This window comes from Stegastes partitus, unplaced genomic scaffold (assembly GCF_000690725.1).
Source record: "Stegastes partitus isolate 25-593 unplaced genomic scaffold, Stegastes_partitus-1.0.2 Scaffold657, whole genome shotgun sequence".
NCBI classification, from domain to species: Eukaryota; Metazoa; Chordata; class Actinopteri; family Pomacentridae; genus Stegastes; species Stegastes partitus.
In genome coordinates, this window is record NW_007578388.1 from 237,701 (window position 1) to 258,616 (window position 20,916).

Below are 20,916 nucleotides of genomic sequence, written 5' to 3' on the forward strand. Positions count from 1 at the left end.
AGTGTTAACACTGTTTACATTGTTCGTACTGGTTATTCTGCTCATACCACTATTTACATTTGGATGATCTATTTCATATTGTGTCCACATGTATATGTTCATCCAGCTTCCTCCCACAAGGTCCAAAAACATGTTGAGGTTAATTGGTGATTCTAAATTGTCTGTAGGTGTGAATGTGAGTGTGCTTGGTTGTCTGTCTCTAAGTGTAGCCCTGTGATAGACTGGCGACCTGTCCAGGTGAGCCTGCCTTCACCCTAAGTCAGCTGGGATAGACTCCAGCCCCCCACCACCCTAGTGAGGATTAAGCGGTGTATAGATGATGGATGGATGTATATGTTCATATATCAGTGTGTTCGTACAACTTGTTTATTCTGATTAAACTGCAACATGCTTTAAATATTGTGTTAGTGCTTTTACTCTGTGCAATGACAATAAAGCTGAATCAAATCTAAAGCTGTAAGTACTTAAACAGAAAACAGTATTTAGAATTGAGTAAACCTTTAAAATCACAGGCTGTGCACTTTAGTGATCCTCTGGTTCAGCAGGTGGCGCTGTTGTCACAAACAAAGGTCCTACAACTGCAGTCCTGAAACTGCTGCAGACACATGCAACACATTTACTCATAAACAGAACCTGATTATAAATACATTCTTCTACATTTAGGAGACACATGTTGTACGTGTTATTTTGAATTTAATCAACAGCTGAAGTAACTGAAAACTAAAACATCTTAAAGAAATTCAGTCCAAACGAGCTCATTTGTCAAAAGTAAAACTATTAAACATCATGCTGGGTGGTTAAACATATAATGATCACAGGTTTTACGTTATTAATGTCAGACCTGGGTAGTTTCTCTCACCTCATGGAGCTAAATTTGTCTCAGTATTATCTGTTTGAACAAAATGATAATCTGTGTAGATGTGAGGTCTGCAAATGTAAAACATTTACCGCAAATATTAAAAAGAAATTATAAAATCTGAAAGACATTTGCAAAAATAAAACCGATGTGCAAATACACAAACAAGTTCCACAAAAAAGTCAAATACATTTGTTTAAATTACAAATAAATTAAAAACATTTGTGAATATCTTTCTAACATTTACAACTTTCGACAAGATACATGTGCTTCTATTTTTTTCAGGCATTTGTGGTTCTCACTTGTACTTTTGTGGAGTTTTGAGACAAATGTTCTGTAAGTACGTGGAGCTAAATTTACAACCGATCTCACATCTACTCACAAACTGTTATTTTCTTCACACAGATAATATTGAGACAAATTCACCTCCACAGAAACTTCATCAGATTCTGTTTTTTCCTTGATTCCAAAACTTAATTATTCAATTTTAGCAGCACTCTCACCGCCTAAAGAACAGATCTCTTCCAGTGTTTTAAATCTGTTTATCACCATCCTATATTTACTGTCATCTTAATGCATGTGTTTGAATGTGTTTGTTAAACTGACAGAGTGGTGCTTTAGTTTCTGCAGCTTTGAGGCAGAATAGAGCGACTTTAATCCACACGTCGTCACCGCAGAGCACTTTCTCCCCCTGTGGTTCAGGAAGGAAAGCACAGCTAGAGCTCTCTGCTCTGTGTGAACAGCACATCTTTATGTGCCTGCCTCGAGGAACAAAAGAAAACAACAGATTCAAAGGAGGATTTTACAACAGCAGCTGTGAGGTCAGAGGTCAAATACAGGACCGGCTGTTTACACAAGAGCTTAAAGTCCAACACTGTTCTTCCTCTGGTGTCTTCGCTGGACTTTTTCTGCGTCATAAAACTAAAACAAACTGCAATTTAGGGGAATCTGGCTGTTAAACTCAACAGATGTAACTTTTTATGGGGTAAAGGAGGTATAAAATGAGACAGAAAGTTTAAAAAAAAAAGAAGATAAAAGAAGTGATCACCCAGTTTAGCTGCTGTTATCTGGCTCAAACTGTCAAAATGGGCAAATAAACAGAATTTTAAAGCTTTAATAGTATTTTATAGTGTAATCAGGTCTGATATTTACTGATTATATTTAATATTACATCATTGTTTCTGTTGTTAAGACTGTATGTGGTTGAAATGTCTCAAATCTATGTTTATATCTGCAAATTATAGACTCTAATTTACATGATTTAAGGATAGATTAGGGATGGTATAGCTTTTAATATATTATTTATACTGATAAAATGGGCTGTAAATGATTAAGTGGTTAGTTTTTATTTGTTAGATTTAGAAACAATTTGTCAAAAAAGAAAAAAATACCATCTAAAATATGGTTTATGTGATATAATAAGAAGCTTTAAAGACAGAATCAGAAATGTATGAAGTGTTTGATTTCTACATATGCTGCTGTTGTATCTATGAATTAAAAAATATGGTGACAATGGTTCGTTTTTTTTCCATCTTTTCTATGAGAAAAGCTCACTTTAGCAGAAAACTGCACTACAGCTCTTCATACTTCATAAACAGTTTGTTCAGCGCAGATGGTTTTATATTATATTAGCAACGTGTTTCGCTGGAACTGAAAAGATAATGTTGGAAATAGACGACTTTACTGCTGCATAAAACTAAAAAACGACATGTTATGGAAATCTGACTGTTCTGCTCAGAGGAGAGAACTTCCTGTGAAGTGATTTCTAATATAATGACTGAACATGTAAATACACGTCTACATGTCTTTGTAATAACACGTTTTAAAGGCAGAATCAGGACTATATAAAGGATTACAATCAGTTTTTGTTAGTTTGAAATACCTTTCTCTGTAATTTAACTGGACTTTATTTCTTTTTTAAAGCATATAAATAAGAGTTGATGGAAATCTGATTGTTAAACAGAGTGAACTTCCTGTGAAGTAAGTTTATAATATAATGACTGAACATGTAAATACATGTCTAAATGTCTTCATAATAACAAGTTTGAAAGGCAGAATCAGGAGTGGTTGAGTCAGTGTTTATTCAGTGTTTGTTTGCCCAAAATATCTTCATCTGTTGCTGCATAAAACAGAAAAAACACGACATTTTATGGAAATCTGACAGCTAAACAGAGCGGACGTCGCTTTTGGTGAAATCAGTTTGAATAAAAATGACTAAAACTATGAATACACACCTAAATGTCTTCATAGTGACACATTTAAAGGCAGAACCAGGACTGTGTGAATCAGAGTTTACTCAATGCTGGTTTTTAACTTCCTGTTTTATGAATTTTTTTTTTAATGTCTAATGTTTTATGTTGATCCTGTCTGTCTGTAACTCACTGATATATTTGATTGTTGTGTTTCTTGAGGACAGTGTTGTCTGTCTGTGACTCCATGTTGTGTTGTTTGAGACTTTGTGTGTCTAAGAGGTGACCTGTATAAATAAATGAACTAATAACATGTAGACTTTGTTGCTTCATAAATCACGGATTCAAGGTCTGTTACTAATCACAAACACAGCTATCTGTAACTCTATAAATCTAATGAGCCCCACTGATCAGTGTGTTGGTGTCTGGTTCAGTTTATTCTGGCTTCCTGCCCCACAGCCCCTCCCTGACTCAAACTACAGGAAACGTTGCATCATGGCTCTCAGAACAACGTGCTGCGTCACACGCCCCCTCCCTCTCAGCCAATCAGCGCACCCGGTTGCTTGTTGATGAGCGCCGATTGGCTGAGCGGCAGCACACAGGGCCCCGTTAAACATCTCCCCCCCCGGTGAGCCGCAGTCGGCTCCGGTTCTCCTCCTCCAGCAGCAGAAGCAGCAGCAGCAGCAGCAAACATGGACCAGCAGCAGGACGTGTTCTCCGGTTTCCGAACCGCCTTCAAGTCCTTCGCCACGGAGGCGATCCACGTGGGCCAGGAGCCGGAGCAGTGGAAGTCCATGGCCGTGGTGCCGCCGATCTCCCTGTCCACCACCTTCAAGCAGAACGGCCCGGGGAACCACGCTGTGAGTACCGACGGTCCTCCGGTGCCGGAGGCCGGTAGGAGGGGAGGTGGGGGGGCACGTGTGTGGAACAAAACCGGTGAAATGGGCCGTTAACGGAGCCGACCGGCGGTGAATTTAACGGTCCGGACAGACGGAGGATGGAAATAAAAGTAATTATGGACATCTGTATTGTTTTGTAATAACCGTATAATAAAGGCGGAACCGGCAGAACTTTATGAAGCAGCAGGTTCAGGTTCTGTCTGAAGAACCCGGAACTATTATATGTAGTAATAAATATGAAAAAGCATGAATAAAAAAATGTTTTGGATTATTTTAGACGTGAAATAAAATATGATATATTTATATTTTTTATTTCTATTTATCCAAATATATCTGTCATGTTTTATAAGAACAGATTTTAATGGCAGAACTTTATGAAGCAGCAGGTTCTGTGTGAAGTAACTGAACTATTACATGCAGCAATGAATATGAAATAACATGAATACAACCTTTACTAAACCTTTACAAGCTTGTTTAATACATATTTTGCCTTTTCATACAACATTGATATATTTATTTTACAAGAAAACCAGAGGAAATGGATTGTAAACGCTTCCGTTGAGAATTTTACTAAAATGTGTTTTGGATTATTTTAGACATAAAACAAAATGTGAGACTTTATCCAAACAGATGTGTCACGTTTCATAAGAACAGAGTTTAAAGGAAGGATCAGAACTTAATGAAGCAGCAGGTTCAGCTTTTAAAACCCTCACAGAGACGATATAAAATCCAACAATATGACAAATACCAGGTCTTGCAGTGTTATTAATGATAAAGTTCAATAACTAGACCCAACAAATCCAAAGATCTCTGGATCCAATATGAGCAAACTTTAATAAATGTATAATTTGTGCTTCAGACAGTTTTGTTTTTTGCAAACAGACTCATTATTTGGGCTGTAAATCATCTCAGTTGTTGGTTTCTGGAATATTTTAGTCACACAAAGACAAAAATGAATCTCACATTATTGTTTAATGACAACAGATTTTAAAGGCAGAATCATCGGAGCTTTATTGGGCAGTAAATCCAGATTTTGTTTGCTTAAACCCTCGTACAGTTTGCCTGTGTTCTATCTAACTTCATTTTTTTTATATCTGACCCTGACGTCTTGGTTTTATCTCTTTTATAGCAGAGGAAGTTGAACATCATCACAGCCTGTTGGCACTTAATTCAGGGTCTGAGTCCAGCAGAAAAATGAGATTTATGTCACTAATTAACCTAACGAGCTCAAACACGGAGCACTTGACCCGACAGTGTCATTTATAGTTTAATATTAGCTGAGTAATTTACATATTACAGTTAAAACAATGACTGTAATAACAGCAGGATCTAACAGCCATGTGAGACTGAAACCTTCCCATCAGACGTCTCCAGCAGGTTTTTTTTTTCTGCTCACTATCGCGTTCTCTGATAGTATAGTCGACTTTTATTTACCCAACACTCGTTTCTGTCAATGATTGTCTGCCGGGTTCCTGTACAGTGCTGAGGTCCGGCCGTGAAGCAGACGGAACATGTTGTGACACCCAGAGGTCACTGGAGATGCATCAGCAGCTAAAACTACATTCTTCACTAAAGTACACGATCGAAACAAATCCAGCGAACGCACAGAGCTCCTCACAGACGCTTCTTCTTTAACGTCACAACATCCTCAGAGCACCTGTAGCCATCTATAATGTACATTAAAGCTGTAATTGTTGGAAAATGTGCACCTAAGTTGATCTAAAATGTCATAAAAACAGAAGTAACGCAACGAAAGCCCCTGACTCCTTTGAAATGCCTTTCAGGTGGTGAGTTCTCCTTCAAACAGATGATTCAGTGGTGTCACTCTTTTCATTTTCAGTCCAAACTTCTATATTTTGCGGTTTTAAGAGTGTAAGACTAGAAGCTCCGTCTTATCCGCTCTGTGATAAACCGCTTCTTTGGGAAATAGATGTGTTCAAGGACTTTTATTATCTTATGAGGGAATAAACAAGTGCTCAGTGCCGTTAATTGCTTCACTCGCTGATTAACCTGCTTTACGTAATACACTCAAATAAATATAGATCAATACTGAAAAACATTTGAACATTTTGCATTTTTCCCTCCAGTAGTTATTAATTGCAAGAACAGAAAAGACTGTTTAGAAAGTGAGGATCCAGAGTTTCTGGTGAGATAAGTTCAAGTGAATCCTTCCTCAACTTTCATCTACACTCTCCAAACTATAGATTTCCAATAAAACCAATAAATCCATATATATATGCACCTACAGGAAGTTTCTGGAGACACAATACCACTAAATTTTGCACATTTTTCTATTTTCAAGGGCCAATATTTGTCCGTTATTGTCATTTTTTAATCTTATTTTTGACAATTGTGAGTCATTTTGTGCAGGTTTCAAGTCAAAATAGCAAAAAAACTGGAACTAATGGAGGTTAAACTAACATTAGAGGCCATATAATAATTGTAAAAACAGTGTAAAGAGTTGTGCAATGCAAACCCAAGACTTCCAGGTGAGATAAGCCTCTAAGCAGCCGTTCAGGTGAATCCTTCCTCAACTTTCATCTTCACTCTCCAAACTACAATAAAACCAATAAATCCATATATATATGCACCTACAGGAAGTTTCTGGAGACACAATACCACTACATTTTGCACATTTTTCTATTTTCAAGGGCCAATATTTGTCCGTTATTGTCATTTTTTAATCTTATTTTTGACAATTGTGAGTCATTTTGTGCAGGTTTCAAGTCAAAACAGCCAAAAAAACCCAACAAAACTGTAACTATGGCAGCTTAAACTGACACTAGAGGTCATGTAATGATTGTAAAACAGTGTAAAAAGTTGTGCAATATAAACCAAGACTTCCAGGTAAAGTTTCTTGGAGGCGTTCAGGTGAATCTGTCCTAAACCTTCACCTTCACTGTTACACTTGAGCGTTTACGGGATAATTTGTGGTTAAATATTAATCTCAGTGAAATGCTGAATTATTACAACACACCTGAGGACAGAAAGAGGAGCAGAGTTTGTGTATTTCTTGTTGTTAAAGCATAAATAAAGTTAAGTTCAGTGCATCCCTAAATCTCGATCATGACGTGATCCTCGCCTCCTGTTACGAGCTGCATCTCCACATGACGATCATTTTTGCAGGTTTTGTTAAAACTTAAACTCTGCGTAACCTTTCTCTCTCTCATGATTTGAACTCTGCGACATGCAGAACGTCTCCTAACAAGATAGTTCACAGAACATCCTCTAAATGTTTACCATCGCTGCATTTAAGCTTCTATAATTACACGTCTCAGCACATCTATTAAATATACAGCAGCATGTCGTTAAAATGACTGTAATTTAACAACCACATATTCACTAATCGTACGCGAGTCACAAGTGTTTGTTCCACCTGATTATTAAGGCTCAAGTGTGAATTTATCTTCTGTAAACAGTGATATAAGACAATTTTTGCAGCAATATCACATAATATAGAAACCGTCATTCTGCAGGTTCAGTTTTTTAGGTGGAAAATGTCTGCATCAGTTCCAGCAGATTTAAAAATAATTAAGAAATTTTGCCCATAGTCCTCCTGTGAAGTTTGCATTAGTGGGTGTTTATTAGTATATAAGGTGGGCTCACCAACACAGCGCATGAGTCTGTGAAGGTGAACCGACGCTGAACATCGGCAGAGTCACACATTTATACTGTAAGCCAGAGGGTAGGGGGAGGCCTGTATGTAAATACAGAAGTGAATAGAGGTAAATTAACATACGGTTCAGTTGCTAATCAGATGAGCGGAAGGGGGGGACAGTGAACCACAGGGGGTGGAATCAGGCGTCTGTGACCATCAAAATAAAAGAAAATGACTTTCTTCATCATATCATAATAATAAACTTTATTTATAGAGCACTTTTCAAAACAAATGCTACAAAGTGCTTTCCAATTAAAAATAATTTAAAATTAAAATACAGTAAGCACAAAGAATAACTGATACAAGTAGAAAGCACACAAATACAGCAGGAAGCTATAAAACACAGACTCAGCCGACCTGATTTCCTCGAGCAGCTCATTCCAGAGCCTTGGACTTCTGGGACAGTTAAAACACCTTTGCCCGAGGATCATAAAGAGCGTGCTGGAGAATATGGTGTTAAAAGGTCAGCAATGTAAATGGGACAGAGAGCGCTGAGTGCTTCAAAAGTGATCAATAAAATCTGAAAATCAGTCCGACTGGCAGCCAAATGTAAAAGAGCTGAAACAGGCGTGATGTGCTCATGTTTCCTCTTCCTGGTTAGAAGCCTGACAGCAGACTTCTGCACCGTCTGTAGTTTGTCCAGGGATTTCTGATTAAGACACGTACAACAGGCTGTTGCAGTAATCCAGCCGTGAGGAAATAAAAGCGTGTAAAATCGTCTCTGTGTCTTTAAAAGTTAAATAAGATCCATTTCTGTAGGATATCAGAAATACTTGATGTGATATGACGATAATGTGGTAATAATCTGATTCATTTTTAATTTAATTATTGCATTTTATTACATTTTTAATCAATTTAAGTGAACATTTAGTCACATTGTCAGTGAATTATGACGTCATTGGAAGCCACATTATCTACTTTATCTTACGTAACACTGACTTCTGTCTTCTCGCATATAGACCATTGAACAACTTGTCAAACCAGATGTACTTGTGGCTGCTTCCTGCCTTACTGGACGTGTTGTAGTAAAAAAAAAAAAAAGTCTTACATCACACAAAGGTGGATCCAGTTCGTGTCTTTGAACCGTTAATGATTTATTACAAACCAAACAGAGTCATACAGTTGAAGGGCAGCAGGTCGTAGTATGAAAACAGATAACAGCAATATGAAGATAAACTCATTCACACACACTGTGCACACAAGCTGCTTTATTGTTGGTGACAGCAGCCTTCGTTCTGCAGGTTGTTTGTCTGAACCTGCCTGTATTTAATTACATGTTGTTAGAATTTGTAGAACAGCAAGTTCAGACGGCTTTATCTAATGTTCCAACAGCAGCCGCAAACAAAACACGTGTGTCTCTGCAGGATGTGCAGGCTGCATTCCCTGCACTGATAAAAGCCAGAAACACAAGAAAAAGCTTGTTTCATTCAGCAGTAGTGAAGTGAAGCACGGGGTGAAGTCAGGAGACACTGGTGTCGTCTCTCAGTGTTCAGCTTTATGAGCAGAACATCCAATAAACTTGTGTGTTTGTGATCATATGACTAAAATCTAAAAACTGAAATAGTAGGATTAAAAAGGAGTGCAGAAAGTAGGTTCTTTGGAGCTTTTTGTCCATCAATCTAGACCCTATGTTTGGTGCACATCATCACAAATGCACCATCCCCACTGTGAAGCACGGTGGTGGTAGCATCATGGTAGTTGTAGTTTATTTCATTCATTGACAAAAAAGACAAAAAAGAAAACAATTCAATGCAATACAAAACAAAAGTTTCCAACTTCTGAATGAAAAGGAAGAAGAAAAAAGAATCAACTTATGTGATCTGCCGCTTTATAACGTACAATCAGTTACAATAAGCCTTAAAACATGATGTGAAGCACGGTGGTGGCAGCATCATGACATGAAGTTATTTACAGTTTTTTCTCCTGCAAGAGACCAAAGTCCTCAAAATGACTTGTGTGTGTTTGTGTCTCTTAAAGGATTGTTGTTTGAACTGTGTATGAATATAAATGTTGATTTCTGGTGACTGACATGTTGTAAAAATCCTGTTTTCATTCAGGGGTTTGAATACAGCCGCAGTGGAAACCCGACCAGGAACTGCCTGGAGAAGGCCGTGGCAGCTCTGGATGGAGCCAAGTACTGTAAGTGCCGCTGATGACGACATATTTAACTAAATATTTCAGTTTTCGGTCCCTCTGACAGGATGACATTTGATTTTTTTTTACCCTGCAGCTCTTGCTCTGGCCTCAGGACTTGCAGCCACAGTCACAATCACTCACATGCTGAAGGCAGGAGATGGAATCGTCTGCATGGACGACGTTTATGGAGGTAAAACACTTGAACTCAGGCAGCTGTGAGATGTTTCCTCACACCAGGATGTCTCGGTGAAATCGATCTGTGACAGATGGTGGCGTTGCTTCACAAGCTCAGATTTCAGTCATTCTTGTTTGTTCGGTTATGTAACATGTTCTGGCTGAATTTTGATAGTTTCATGTTTTCAGACTGTAGCTTTTGCATTTTCACCCTCATCAAACATCTCACCTGGGAAGACAGTTTAGGGGTTCAGTATCTCCAGAAATATGACTTTCCAGTGTCTGTACAGGAACATTCAGTAAAATCAGCCTTGTATGTTGTTAAGTGTCCACATGAAGCATCTTGTAGCTCTGCTCATCCAGAACCAGCATCTAGAACCTGTGAACTCCAGGTTCTGGTTCCTACCAATGATCCACGTCAACATTTAGTCTGAACATGTGAAACCTGGAACCTTGTCTGGTCCAACTTCACCACATCAGGTTCTACTGATGTTAGAGCCTCAACAGTTGGTGAAATGTGACCAAAGACTGGATTCTAGTAGAAACATGGATCCACCCATAGACAGGCACTGACAGGAACTTTTTGAGGAACCAGTTACACTTTTTAAGTCGCTTTGAACAAATCCTGAGTAATTCTGGGCACATTTTGAGCAGTTTAAAACAATGTCAAGTCATTTTTGACTCATTTCTGGACTGATTTTAAATGATTTTGTAGAATTTTGAGCCATTGTAGACACATTTCAAGTCATTTCAGACAGTAACAGGACATTTTTGGCCAATTTTAAACTGGTTTTAAGTCAAAATGTCTAAAAACTGGAACCTTGTCTGTCCAAATTTACCACATCAGGTTCTACTCATGTTAGAGCCTCAACAGTTGGTGAAATGTGACCAAAGACTGGACTTTAGTAGAACCATGGATCCATCCATAGATAGACACTGACAGGAACTTTGTGGATCAACACCAGCCTGGTTGGAGGTTTTGAACAAGACCTAATAATTAAAATGTGTCCTCTGTTGGATCCATTCAGTCATTCTGATCTGATGGAAACTGTTCTGTCTGAGTTACATGTCTGTGGGAGTTTTTTTTCTGGAGATTCTGAACCCTAAATAAGGCTTCACAGCTAAGATGTTTGTTTGAGGGTAAAAATACAAACTTTCAGGTCTCAAAACATCTTTAATTCTCAAAATCCAGCCCAAATATCTGACAGAATAAGTAACCTCTGAACAGAATCTAGGCATGTGCTTTTGAAAGGATGCAAACTGAAGCAACACCATGAGTACCCACTTCCTGACAGAGTTTCACTTTCTAAATTACAGGCACCAACCGCTACTTCCAAAGAATCGCAGCCACCAATGGTCTGGATGTGTCCTTTGTTGATTGTACTAAACCTGAGCTGCTCAAGGCGGCTCTGAAGCCCAACACTAAAGTGAGTCGAAGGAAGCGCTGCCATTGTAGTTTGAAGTCACTTTGTTTCTGCTGCACAATAAACACAACACACGTCCGTTACCAACGTGTTGTATAATCAGGTGTGTCGCCTTTTTCTGTGGAGTCACTGTGAATCAGCAGTTCGTGCTAAGAGCAGCATTAGAGGAGCAGCAGGGAGTGTTGGCCTCGTGTCTGAGTCACGCTGTGGTTGAACGACTGTTTGCTTCCTGCAGCTGTTCTGGATCGAGACGCCCACCAACCCCACCATGAAGGTGGTGGACATCAAGGCCTGCTCCGATCTGGTGCACGAGCACGACAAGAACATCGTGGTGGTGGTCGACAACACCTTCATGTCGGCGTACTTCCAGGTGAGAGCGACAGATGCGCATTTCGCGGCCTCTTGATTCTTTGATGGTTTCCTGCAATCAGGCTCCAGCTCATGTGGAAATGACCGGAGGGATGATTAACTCGTGTTTGTCTTGCTCGTCCTCAGCGCCCCCTGGCTCTGGGAGCTGATATCTGCATGTACTCAGCCACCAAATACATGAACGGTAGGTGATGCACGTTTCACCGTTTTACTTCAAACTAGTGGCTTTAATATTAAACTGTGACCTCTTTGATGGGACTCAGTCGTGTTTAAAGCTAAACAATGGGAAGACTCAACTCTTAACTTGATTTATAAAGCACTTTAACACAACAAAAGTCGAAACAAAGTGCTGACCACAAACTATAAAACAATTTAAAACATCTAAAATGCAAAATACAATAAAATTATAATAAAATCACTGAAGGACAATAAGAACAGTAAAAACAATAAAACAGGAGTCTCATGCCAGGGCATCAAAATGAGTTTTCAGACGGGTTTTAAAAAAGACAGTGCACTTTAAAGTATAAAACATGATCATTTGTAATAATCCATAGATCTTGGTCGACTATTATATTTAATATTTAAATGTTTAAGACTTAGAAAGACATGCCTATGAAACAGAATTATCCATAACCTCAGAGTAACGGCTCATTTATTCCAACATATATTACTGAATAATGTCATAAAGATCAAATCTAAACCACAGGACTACATTCTACAACCCAGTCGTCTAATTTTACGCTCAGCCTGTCGGATTTTGTCCCTAAAGAGAGCAGAGAGAAGACACGTATAAATGAACCATTTTCTGCTCCAGCTACTCGTAATTTGTGCTTTTCTTTGTCGCTGTGATTTATTCTGCAGGACACAGCGACGTGGTGATGGGTCTGGTCTCCATGAACAGAGAAGATCTGAACGAGCGACTCAGGTTTCTGCAGAACGGTGAGGGAACGTTACGGTTGATCAGACAGTAAAGACCTGCTGCTGGAACTGTCAACACAATGTGAAGGGAGATCAATATCTTGTGTTTGAAATTTTCTAGAAGCTTTCAGCCTCTTTAAACTGGTTCCCAGTATGTCTCTGTTGTTTACTGGTCTCTGTGCCAGTATTTGGTGAAGCAGTTATTTGACCTACATTCACTCATTAAAGAACCAAATCTGCTCCTGAGGCCAAAGTTCTGAACCCGTTTAAACCTCTTCTGTTTGCTGCGTGTTGGGGCTTTTGTTTGACCGCTCTGTGTTGTTCTGTTGCCTGGTTTCAGCGCTCGGAGGCGTCCCGTCTCCCTTCGACTGCTTCCTGGTGAACCGAGGCCTGAAGACGCTGCACCTCCGGATGGAGCGCCACTTCAAGAACGGCATGGCTGCTGCTAAGTTCCTGGAGGCCGACCCCCGGGTGGAGCGGGTCATCTTCCCAGGTTACTCAGTTCTTTTGAAACCACCTCCACCGCTGACGTCGTAACATGCGTCTGCTGTTACACACCAGCCCCGGGGCTGTTTAGTTCAATGCTGTGTGGAAGAACAGATGCTGCTGGACACATCGTTAGTGTCAATTATTTAGGGTTAAATGTAAAATAAGTGATTGCACAAGTATTCACCTCTTTAAAATGACTCACCTAACTGAACACAGGTGCAGCCAGTTGGTGCTAAAAGTCCCACAGTCAGTAAATGCATCATCTGAGGTCAGTGAATGAGTCTGAGTGAATGCAGCATAAAGACTCGTGTATCTGGAAGGTCCAGTCACTGGTGGGTCAGTACTGCTGGGTAGAACTACACCATGAAGACTGAAGAACACTCCAAGAACTGATAGGTTGTTGAGAAGCATCAGTCAGAGGACGATACAAGAACATTTCCAAGTTACTGAACATCTCTGGAGTCCAGTTAAATCCATCATTAAGAAATGGAAGGAGTATAGAACATGAATAGATCTGACTGGAGCAGGACATCCTCAAAGACTGAGTGACCGAGCAAGAAGGAGACTAGTGAGGGAGGTGAGGGAGGCCACCAAGACTCCTATGACTTCAATCCAACTGAGAATTAGAGTCTGGATTTAAAATTCTGTTCACTCATGATCCCTGTGGAACCTGACAGAGTCTGAACAGTTTTATCAGAAGAATGAGGTGAAACTGCAGCGTCCAGATGTTCAGACTGATGGAGACCAACAGGACCAATGATGGAGCTGAAGGTTCTTCTACTGAACACTGACTGGACGAGGAGAACACTGATGCAGTCACTTATTGTACATTTAATATTTTTAATTGTTTGACTTCATAGAAATCTGTTTTCACTTTGACATGAAAGAGTCTTTCTGGAATATTCTTGTGAAAACATCCAAACCATGTCGACCATGAGTCGATGTTGAAAAGCAGTCAGAAGAGAACATTTTCCCTCTACGTCTGGCATTTCCTTCAGAACCAGAATCTGCGAACCAGGGTTCAAATGTTCAGTCTAACATGTTAACATTAAACTAAACGGATTAATCTCACCTCCAGTTTCCAGTCAGGTGTTTTTGCTAGAAAAACACCTGAAGGTGATGCTGGAACTGACTGTGACTTCTCTACTTAATAGAACAACAGCTTCCAGCTCTCAGATGTCCATTCATCCGTCTCTGTGTGTTCGTTAACTTACAGTTTGGTCGTTTTTTTTTTGGCTGTTTGAATGCAGCACTTGTGTTCTGTGGATGTAACAGCTCCTCTGGTCTGTGCAGCCTTACAGGACGTGTCCTCCTTTAACAACCTGGTTCTTGTGGTCCTCCTCTGGCTGCAGGTCTGCCGTCCCACCCTCAGCACGACGTGATGAAGAAGCAGTGCACCGGCTGTCCAGGGATGATCACCTTCTACATTAAAGGCAAACTGGAGCACGCCAGCGCCTTCCTCAGCAACCTCAAAGTAATCCAGCAGCCAGCCTCCTCTAATCTGTTTTTTTTTTTTCCAATATAAGTGGGTGGTTTCTGTGACGGTGATCAAACAAAGAGACCGGATCAGATTCCAGCGCTGACAGCAAACAATAAGAACAAAAACAGCTCAATGCCGACAGCAGAGCAGTGAAGTTCAGGTTTCAGATGTTTAGACTGAAGAACTCTTGTCCAGATAAGAAATAATAATGAATATTTCACACACACACGACGTTAAATGTTCCTGTAAGAATCCTGCAACCACAGTTAAACTGTATTTCACTGCATGTTCTACAGTAAAATATGAAGTTTTACTGTTTAATGCTGTCACTAAACCTCCAGATTATATTTATCAGCATTAACTGTAGCTGCCTGTAGATTACAGCGTTTTTAAATTTTAATTTTAGGCCTTAAATGACAACGTGACTATTTGTGATCCATAATTGAGCTTCACCATCTGTTTAGTATTTATAAAAGCGTATCTCACTGGTTATGTTTTTATGGGTTTGGGGCATTTATTCAAAGGTCCTAAACCTATTTTAGGAAAGTAAGCAAACGTAATTGAATGTAGAAACAAAATCTGTCTCAGGGTGTAAAATTATAAACTGCTGGATTTTTGTGAGGACTCTAAACGGTGCTTTGTGATCATTTTTTGTTCAGTTTAGTTTTAAGATTTTACAGTTTTTAAACTACATAATAGAAAAAAAAGAACACTGCTGTTAGAATTTGACTTATTTTTTATAGGAATTTATTAGAACATAAGAAAAGGTGCAACAAAGATCATGTTGATAATCTAAAACTGATCAAATGACATCAAGTTAGAGTCAAAGGATGCATGATAAACTGATATTTTCTGAATAAACACATCAGTTATCTTTGTTTTGACAGACTTTCTGTTATAAAAAAGATGTTTTATTGGTTTAATCTGGTCTCATCTTTGACGCATGTTGTTCAAAGATTACTGCAGAAGTTTCTGGAGGCTGTAACTTATCATGTTTTTGCAGCTTCTATTTTTGTGTGCACATTATTAATGTCCTGCACTGTTTCACTTCGTGTTCTGTTTTTATTTCAGATGTTTGCGATAGCTGAGAGTCTGGGAGGATATGAGAGTTTAGCAGAACATCCGTAAGTATTCTTGCGAAGAATATTAAAGATAAGTAGCACAGAGTTGACCTTTTGTAATCTACTGCAGAGCTGCACGTCACCCTGTGTGACCAGCAGGGGGCAGCAGAGATCAGGAGGAGCCCGCCTCCCGCTAACCGGCTCTAATTGAGACACTTTATTTCCATTATGAAGTCTCTGCCGTAATCTCCAGTAAAGCTCAGGATGTTTTTCTGTACTCGGCTCGTCTGTCATCATTCAGGGCCATTATGACCCACGCGTCGGTGCCGGAGAACGAGAGGAAGATTCTGGGCATCAGCGACACCCTGATCCGGCTCTCTGTGGGTCTGGAGGACGAGGCCGACATCATCGAGGACCTGGACCAGGCGCTGTCTGCTGCTGTGAGTATCAGCGCCGCTCAGAGGTTTCTTATCTGCTGAAATCGGACTTTAAAAGGTTCTGGGAGGCTGGAGATGCCGTCTGCTCCCCCAGTGAGAGACCAGGACACGGTTTAGTGTTTAAGTCGTTGTTTAGTTTATTCACAACAATTGAACTTTCATGAAGGTTGGATTTACTGTTTGATTCCAGCCTGGTGTCCTTAATAAACTGACAGCAATAAAACGTGAACACCAAAGTTGTTCTACGTTTCACAGCCACAGGATGCGTTCAGCAGCGTTAAAACATGACTGTAGTAGAACATGAATCCTGTCTCTAGATGGTTCTGGTAGGTTCTGGAGGTAAAACGGTCCTGCCATTGTCTAGAACTTGTTCTGACCAACCACCATCACACATAAATTGTTAAAAAATGACATTAAAAAAAAAAGACACAACACAAAACTCAAATTTATCCAAAAAAAATTCTCAAAATGGAACCTTTCATTTGCAGCAACTTGTTCTGATCAACCACCTGCCCCACGTGACTGAGAAATGGTGGAAAATGGCTAAAAAGTGTCCAAAAGTACTTAAAAAGTTTTCCAAAGTTACACTAAAAGTAGCCAGAAATGTGTCCAATGATGATTCAAAATTAGACAAAAATAACTCAAAGATCACTGAGAAATTGTCCAAAAAGACCCAATTTGTTCTGGAGGTAAAACGGTCCTTCCATCGTCTAGAACTTGTTCTGACCAACCACCATCACACATGCTGATATGAGCCTGGAAAGTTTACCCAGAATGCACTTTGTAAAGTTTTCTCTGGTGAATGAACAGAGGACATCAGACCCGTTTCTGTCCAAAAAGTCCAAATGATGATGGAAAAAAATTAAGAAAATGATTCAAAATTGTTCAGTATTTTTCAAAATTTGCCAAACTGACAAACTGCAGTCCACCATTACTCAATAACTGGACAGAACATCGAGCAAAACGGTTTGAAAATGTCCGTAATGACTTCAAAATTAGTTAAATATCTTCAAAAATGATGCAAGAATTCTCCAAAACTTTCTTCAAGACGACATGAAGTTTGTTTAGTAGCTCAAAAAATCCCCAAAATTACATAAAATCTGTCCAACGTGACTCAAGAATCGTCCACTAAGGCTTTAAAATGATTTAAAATGTGTCAGATTGATTCAAAAATTATAGATTAAAGTCACGCATGAACAGAAACCAGATCCAATGTTAAGACTGTGACACCTGGATGGATGTAGAACTGATCTGGTGTCAGTTTCTACCAGAACTCAGATGTGTTCCTCCTCCTAAATGTCCTGTGTCTATCTGCTGTACTGATGAAGTTCTGAGGCTCAGAAATGATGGAAAAAGTCCATTAAAGTGATAAATGTGGACCCTCCTCTGTGGACTTCAAGGCCCTGGAACCACATTCTTTGATGTCAACACGACTAAAGAACAGCTTCACTGAAACCAGCCGTCAGTTAAACACTCATGTATCAGCTCTCGCTCCTTTTTCTCTGCGGAAAACATTCAAAGTATTTAACAGCTGGTTCGTCAGGAACCCGGCCCAGTTTCCCAGAACCCTCTGAGCCGCTCTCAGACCCCATCCGACCAGACTTCTGAGGTTCCATCCCGGCTCAGGTTCGATCCTCCGCTGTGCTGGAATCCTGAGTCCATGTGTGTTTTTATGACCTCCAGGAAGCGGCGGCTCGTTTAGAACCCATTTGGCTCCAGTTAGTTGAGGTTCTGTCGCATTAGGAGTGAATTAACGGAGCTCCGTGTGCCGGTTCTGGATGATTCACCACTAATTCCCACCCACTGAATCTCCCCGAGCCTCTCCGTTCAGCCGCGTCCTGCAGGAAGCGTCCCCGAGTCCCAGCTGCAGCAAATGGAAATTAAATGGAGACGAATGTGCCTAACGAGCGTCTGTGCTGCCATCTGATTGGTGGAGGCTCTAATAGGATGCGACGGCGGGTCGGGTCAGTCCAGGCGGCTAAATGTCCGGTCAGGTGTCCTCAGCTGAGGGTTGGTTTACTGAGCGGCTGGTTAGTCAGCTGGAGCTCTGACAGGTCGAACCGCTGCTAAAAGTGAAATCTGACGGGAAGGCTGCAACAAACACAAGTTAAATATGGTGGAATACTGAATACAAACATCTGTAGACCTGGGATACTTTTAGCTGATTTAAATAAAAAGCAAAACAGTTTTTAAAAAGTTATTTTTAGTCCTGAATGTAAATAATTTGTCTTTTCAATAAGGACGAATAATTCTAAAGTACCGACTTCTGCTGATTTGAATGCATTAAAATCTGGTTCATTTTACAGTCAAAGCAAATTACTATTTCTAAAAATAAAGTGAACTTTATTTATAGTTTTGACCTTTTTTTTTTTTTTTTTTACAATTAAGTAAAATAATGGATTTTTTTTCAGTGATTTTTCTAATTAGCGGTTTAATAGAACATCGAAAAATCTGTAAAATAACAATAAATTATTAAAGAAGAAATTACATTTAAAAGCTTTTTAATTGTTTTATTTTTAATAATAAAAATAAAAATGTCATTTGGTGGTCAAACATTGAAAAAAAATAAAATAAAATTTATAAAAATACAGATTTTTGATGATTTTATTTTATTTTTTTATAGTTTTGGTTGTTCTTTTCCTTTTTTTTGCAGATGATATGTAAATTTAGTAGATTTTTTACAGATTTTATGTTTATATTATATGCAGCTTCACAAAAAGTTGTAAGACCAATAAAAAGTTTAAAAACTGCAGTTTAACAGTCAAAATATGAACTTCTCAGAGTTTTTTGGGTGTCTGAAGGCCGTCTGATAAACTTTTAATCTTCTTCAGCTTCGTGTCCATCCGAGGACTGACTTCATGTTTTGTCTTCAACAGCATCCGAAGAAGAAGTGAAGCGTCTCCACGGTGACTCGAAGCCGAACCGGTGGAGCTGAAGCTGTCTCGGGTCTCATCCTGTGAATAATTAACACAATTTTTACATGAAAATCTCTTTTAATGCCTTCGGTGGAACAACATCTTATTTATCTGATGCTGGTTTTTGCTCTTGTTTATATGTTTTATATGTTTCTGTCGTTGGAGGCTTTAAAATGAAACTCGATCCAGTTTCTGCAGGAAACAAAAAACACGACATCGTCTGAATTCTGTCGCTCTGAGAGCTGTGATTCAGAGCTGTGGCGCGTCTCCACGGGTTCTCCTGAGAACACCTCTGATAGTAAAGCTAGCTGATTCAGTACAGATGTGTTGATATCCATCCACACACACCCGTCTGGCTTCACTGTCTCTCTGCTGTATCTACGTTCTGGAGTTTCTGGACCTTAAATGAGACTTTTGAAAACTCCACAGCTGGATTTTAGTCTGAATGAGCAGAAACAATAACGCAGAAACACGTTTTTTTTACTTTCAGGTTTAGTTTTTACAAGATTCTTTGCTCCTGCAGCCTTTTTTCTGGACCATCAAAGGTCTGGTCGATATAGAAACTGAAGGGCGCCCCCTACAGCTGCCCTGGCTGGGCAGGCGACCCATGAACAGGGCTATGGTGGTCGTGGGTTCGACTCCCGCTCACGACCCTTTGCTGCAGGTCTCCTGTCTGTCTCTACTGCTGTAAAAAATGAAAACAGGCTGTTTTTGCCGGCAGCTTTCCTGCAGTGAAGGAACCCTCTGGTGTTGCTGCTGTTGTATTTTCTACAACTCAGCAGCCAAACCTCTGCAGGTGAAGCTTCCTGTGATTTCAGTCCTTTTTATTTGGTCAAACGGACCTAAACGCTCCTAAAATTCTGTGTGGTTGCAGCCTCTGGAGCTACCAAAACTCAGACAATTCAACATCACGTCTTCCTCAAATGAAGAACAAAAAAAAAATCCCGACAGAATCGTGTTTCAGCCGAAAACGAGGTTCGTCCGACTGATTCTGCTTCGTTGTTCTTTGCAAAGATGCAAAGTTTGAGACCAGTCAGGATGTTTTCCAGCCACTGGGAGGGTTTGAAACGCACAGCAGCTGGTTCTGGCAGCACATGAAGGTTTTTATAGAAGTGTTGCTCAGGTTGAAGCCCGACGAGGAGCTTCAGGTGTAAAATACGGTCCGGCTCAGAGGCTGGAACGTCTGAAATCCTGTTTCTGGTCACAAACCATCAGATGTACAAATCCATTAAAATCAGTTTGCAGTTAAACTCTTGAGTCTCTCGTTCATCTGCTGCTTTTCATTGTGGTCCTATATTATTTAGAAAAAAAAGGAATTTACTAGAAGCTAAAGAACACATCTTAACCAGGGGTGCCAATAATTATGGGGGGCGCTGTATGTATTTTTTTATTGTGTGTAGTTGTAGCTGATGGATCAGTCCAGCTCCGTCCTGCTCATCAAACCACTGACAGCGTTTTCATTCCTCTGATTATCATCTGAGGTTTTGTGGAGCTTCAACTTTCACCTATGAGCAAATAATAGATTCTACGGATCTGGGAGGTGTTTCTGCATCAGTTTACTGAAGCTCTGCTGCTTCTAAAACCTCCACAACGTCTGCTCATTCTGTGGTTCAGCAGCTTCAGAACCTGCGAATGACCAGAACCAGAACCGGCAGAAGCTTTGAAACTAGAAGGTGTTCGACTTTCAGCTCCGGCTGCAGGTCGACGTTAGACTTCATCATTCAGCTCCAGCTTCACTCAACAGCAGGCTGTTACTCTGAGGGTTAGTTTGGGGTTTGAACATCAACAGAACTAAACGTGGTTCCAGTCTGACATGGCCCGTGGATCTGTTGTTGCACAAACGTCTAGTTTCCAGTCAGACCGACTGATCTGCTCCTGACGGGCTGCAGAGGTTCACAACAAGAAACAAAC

The 20,916-nt window shown here is 39.9% G+C and overlaps 1 protein-coding gene across 1 annotated transcript; it reads left to right on the forward strand.

Annotated features, from left to right (window-relative positions):
• The first annotated feature begins 3,688 nt into the window (after positions 1-3,688).
• On the forward strand, positions 3,689-20,255 carry LOC103363394 (cystathionine gamma-lyase). The gene is made up of 12 exons (XM_008290147.1): positions 3,689-3,905; positions 9,660-9,741; positions 9,833-9,928; positions 11,230-11,339; positions 11,572-11,706; positions 11,832-11,889; positions 12,567-12,644; positions 12,964-13,116; positions 14,465-14,586; positions 15,664-15,716; positions 15,955-16,093; positions 18,967-20,255. The coding sequence occupies exons 1-12, from the start codon at positions 3,738-3,740 to the stop codon at positions 18,982-18,984; spliced, it is 1,212 nt and encodes a 403-aa protein (XP_008288369.1). The 5' UTR covers positions 3,689-3,737; the 3' UTR covers positions 18,985-20,255.
• Positions 20,256-20,916: the final 661 nt, after the last annotated feature.

Bases quoted from the DNA above. Each gene is read 5' to 3' on its own strand.
- LOC103363394 (XM_008290147.1), top strand. From the start codon at position 3,738: ATGGACCAGCAGCAGGACGTGTTCTCCGGTTTCCGAACCGCCTTCAAG. The intron at 11,890-12,566 runs GTAGGTGATGCA...TTTATTCTGCAG, and splicing joins AGCCACCAAATACATGAACG to GACACAGCGACGTGGTGATG. The intron at 13,117-14,464 runs GTTACTCAGTTC...CTCTGGCTGCAG, and splicing joins GGAGCGGGTCATCTTCCCAG to GTCTGCCGTCCCACCCTCAG.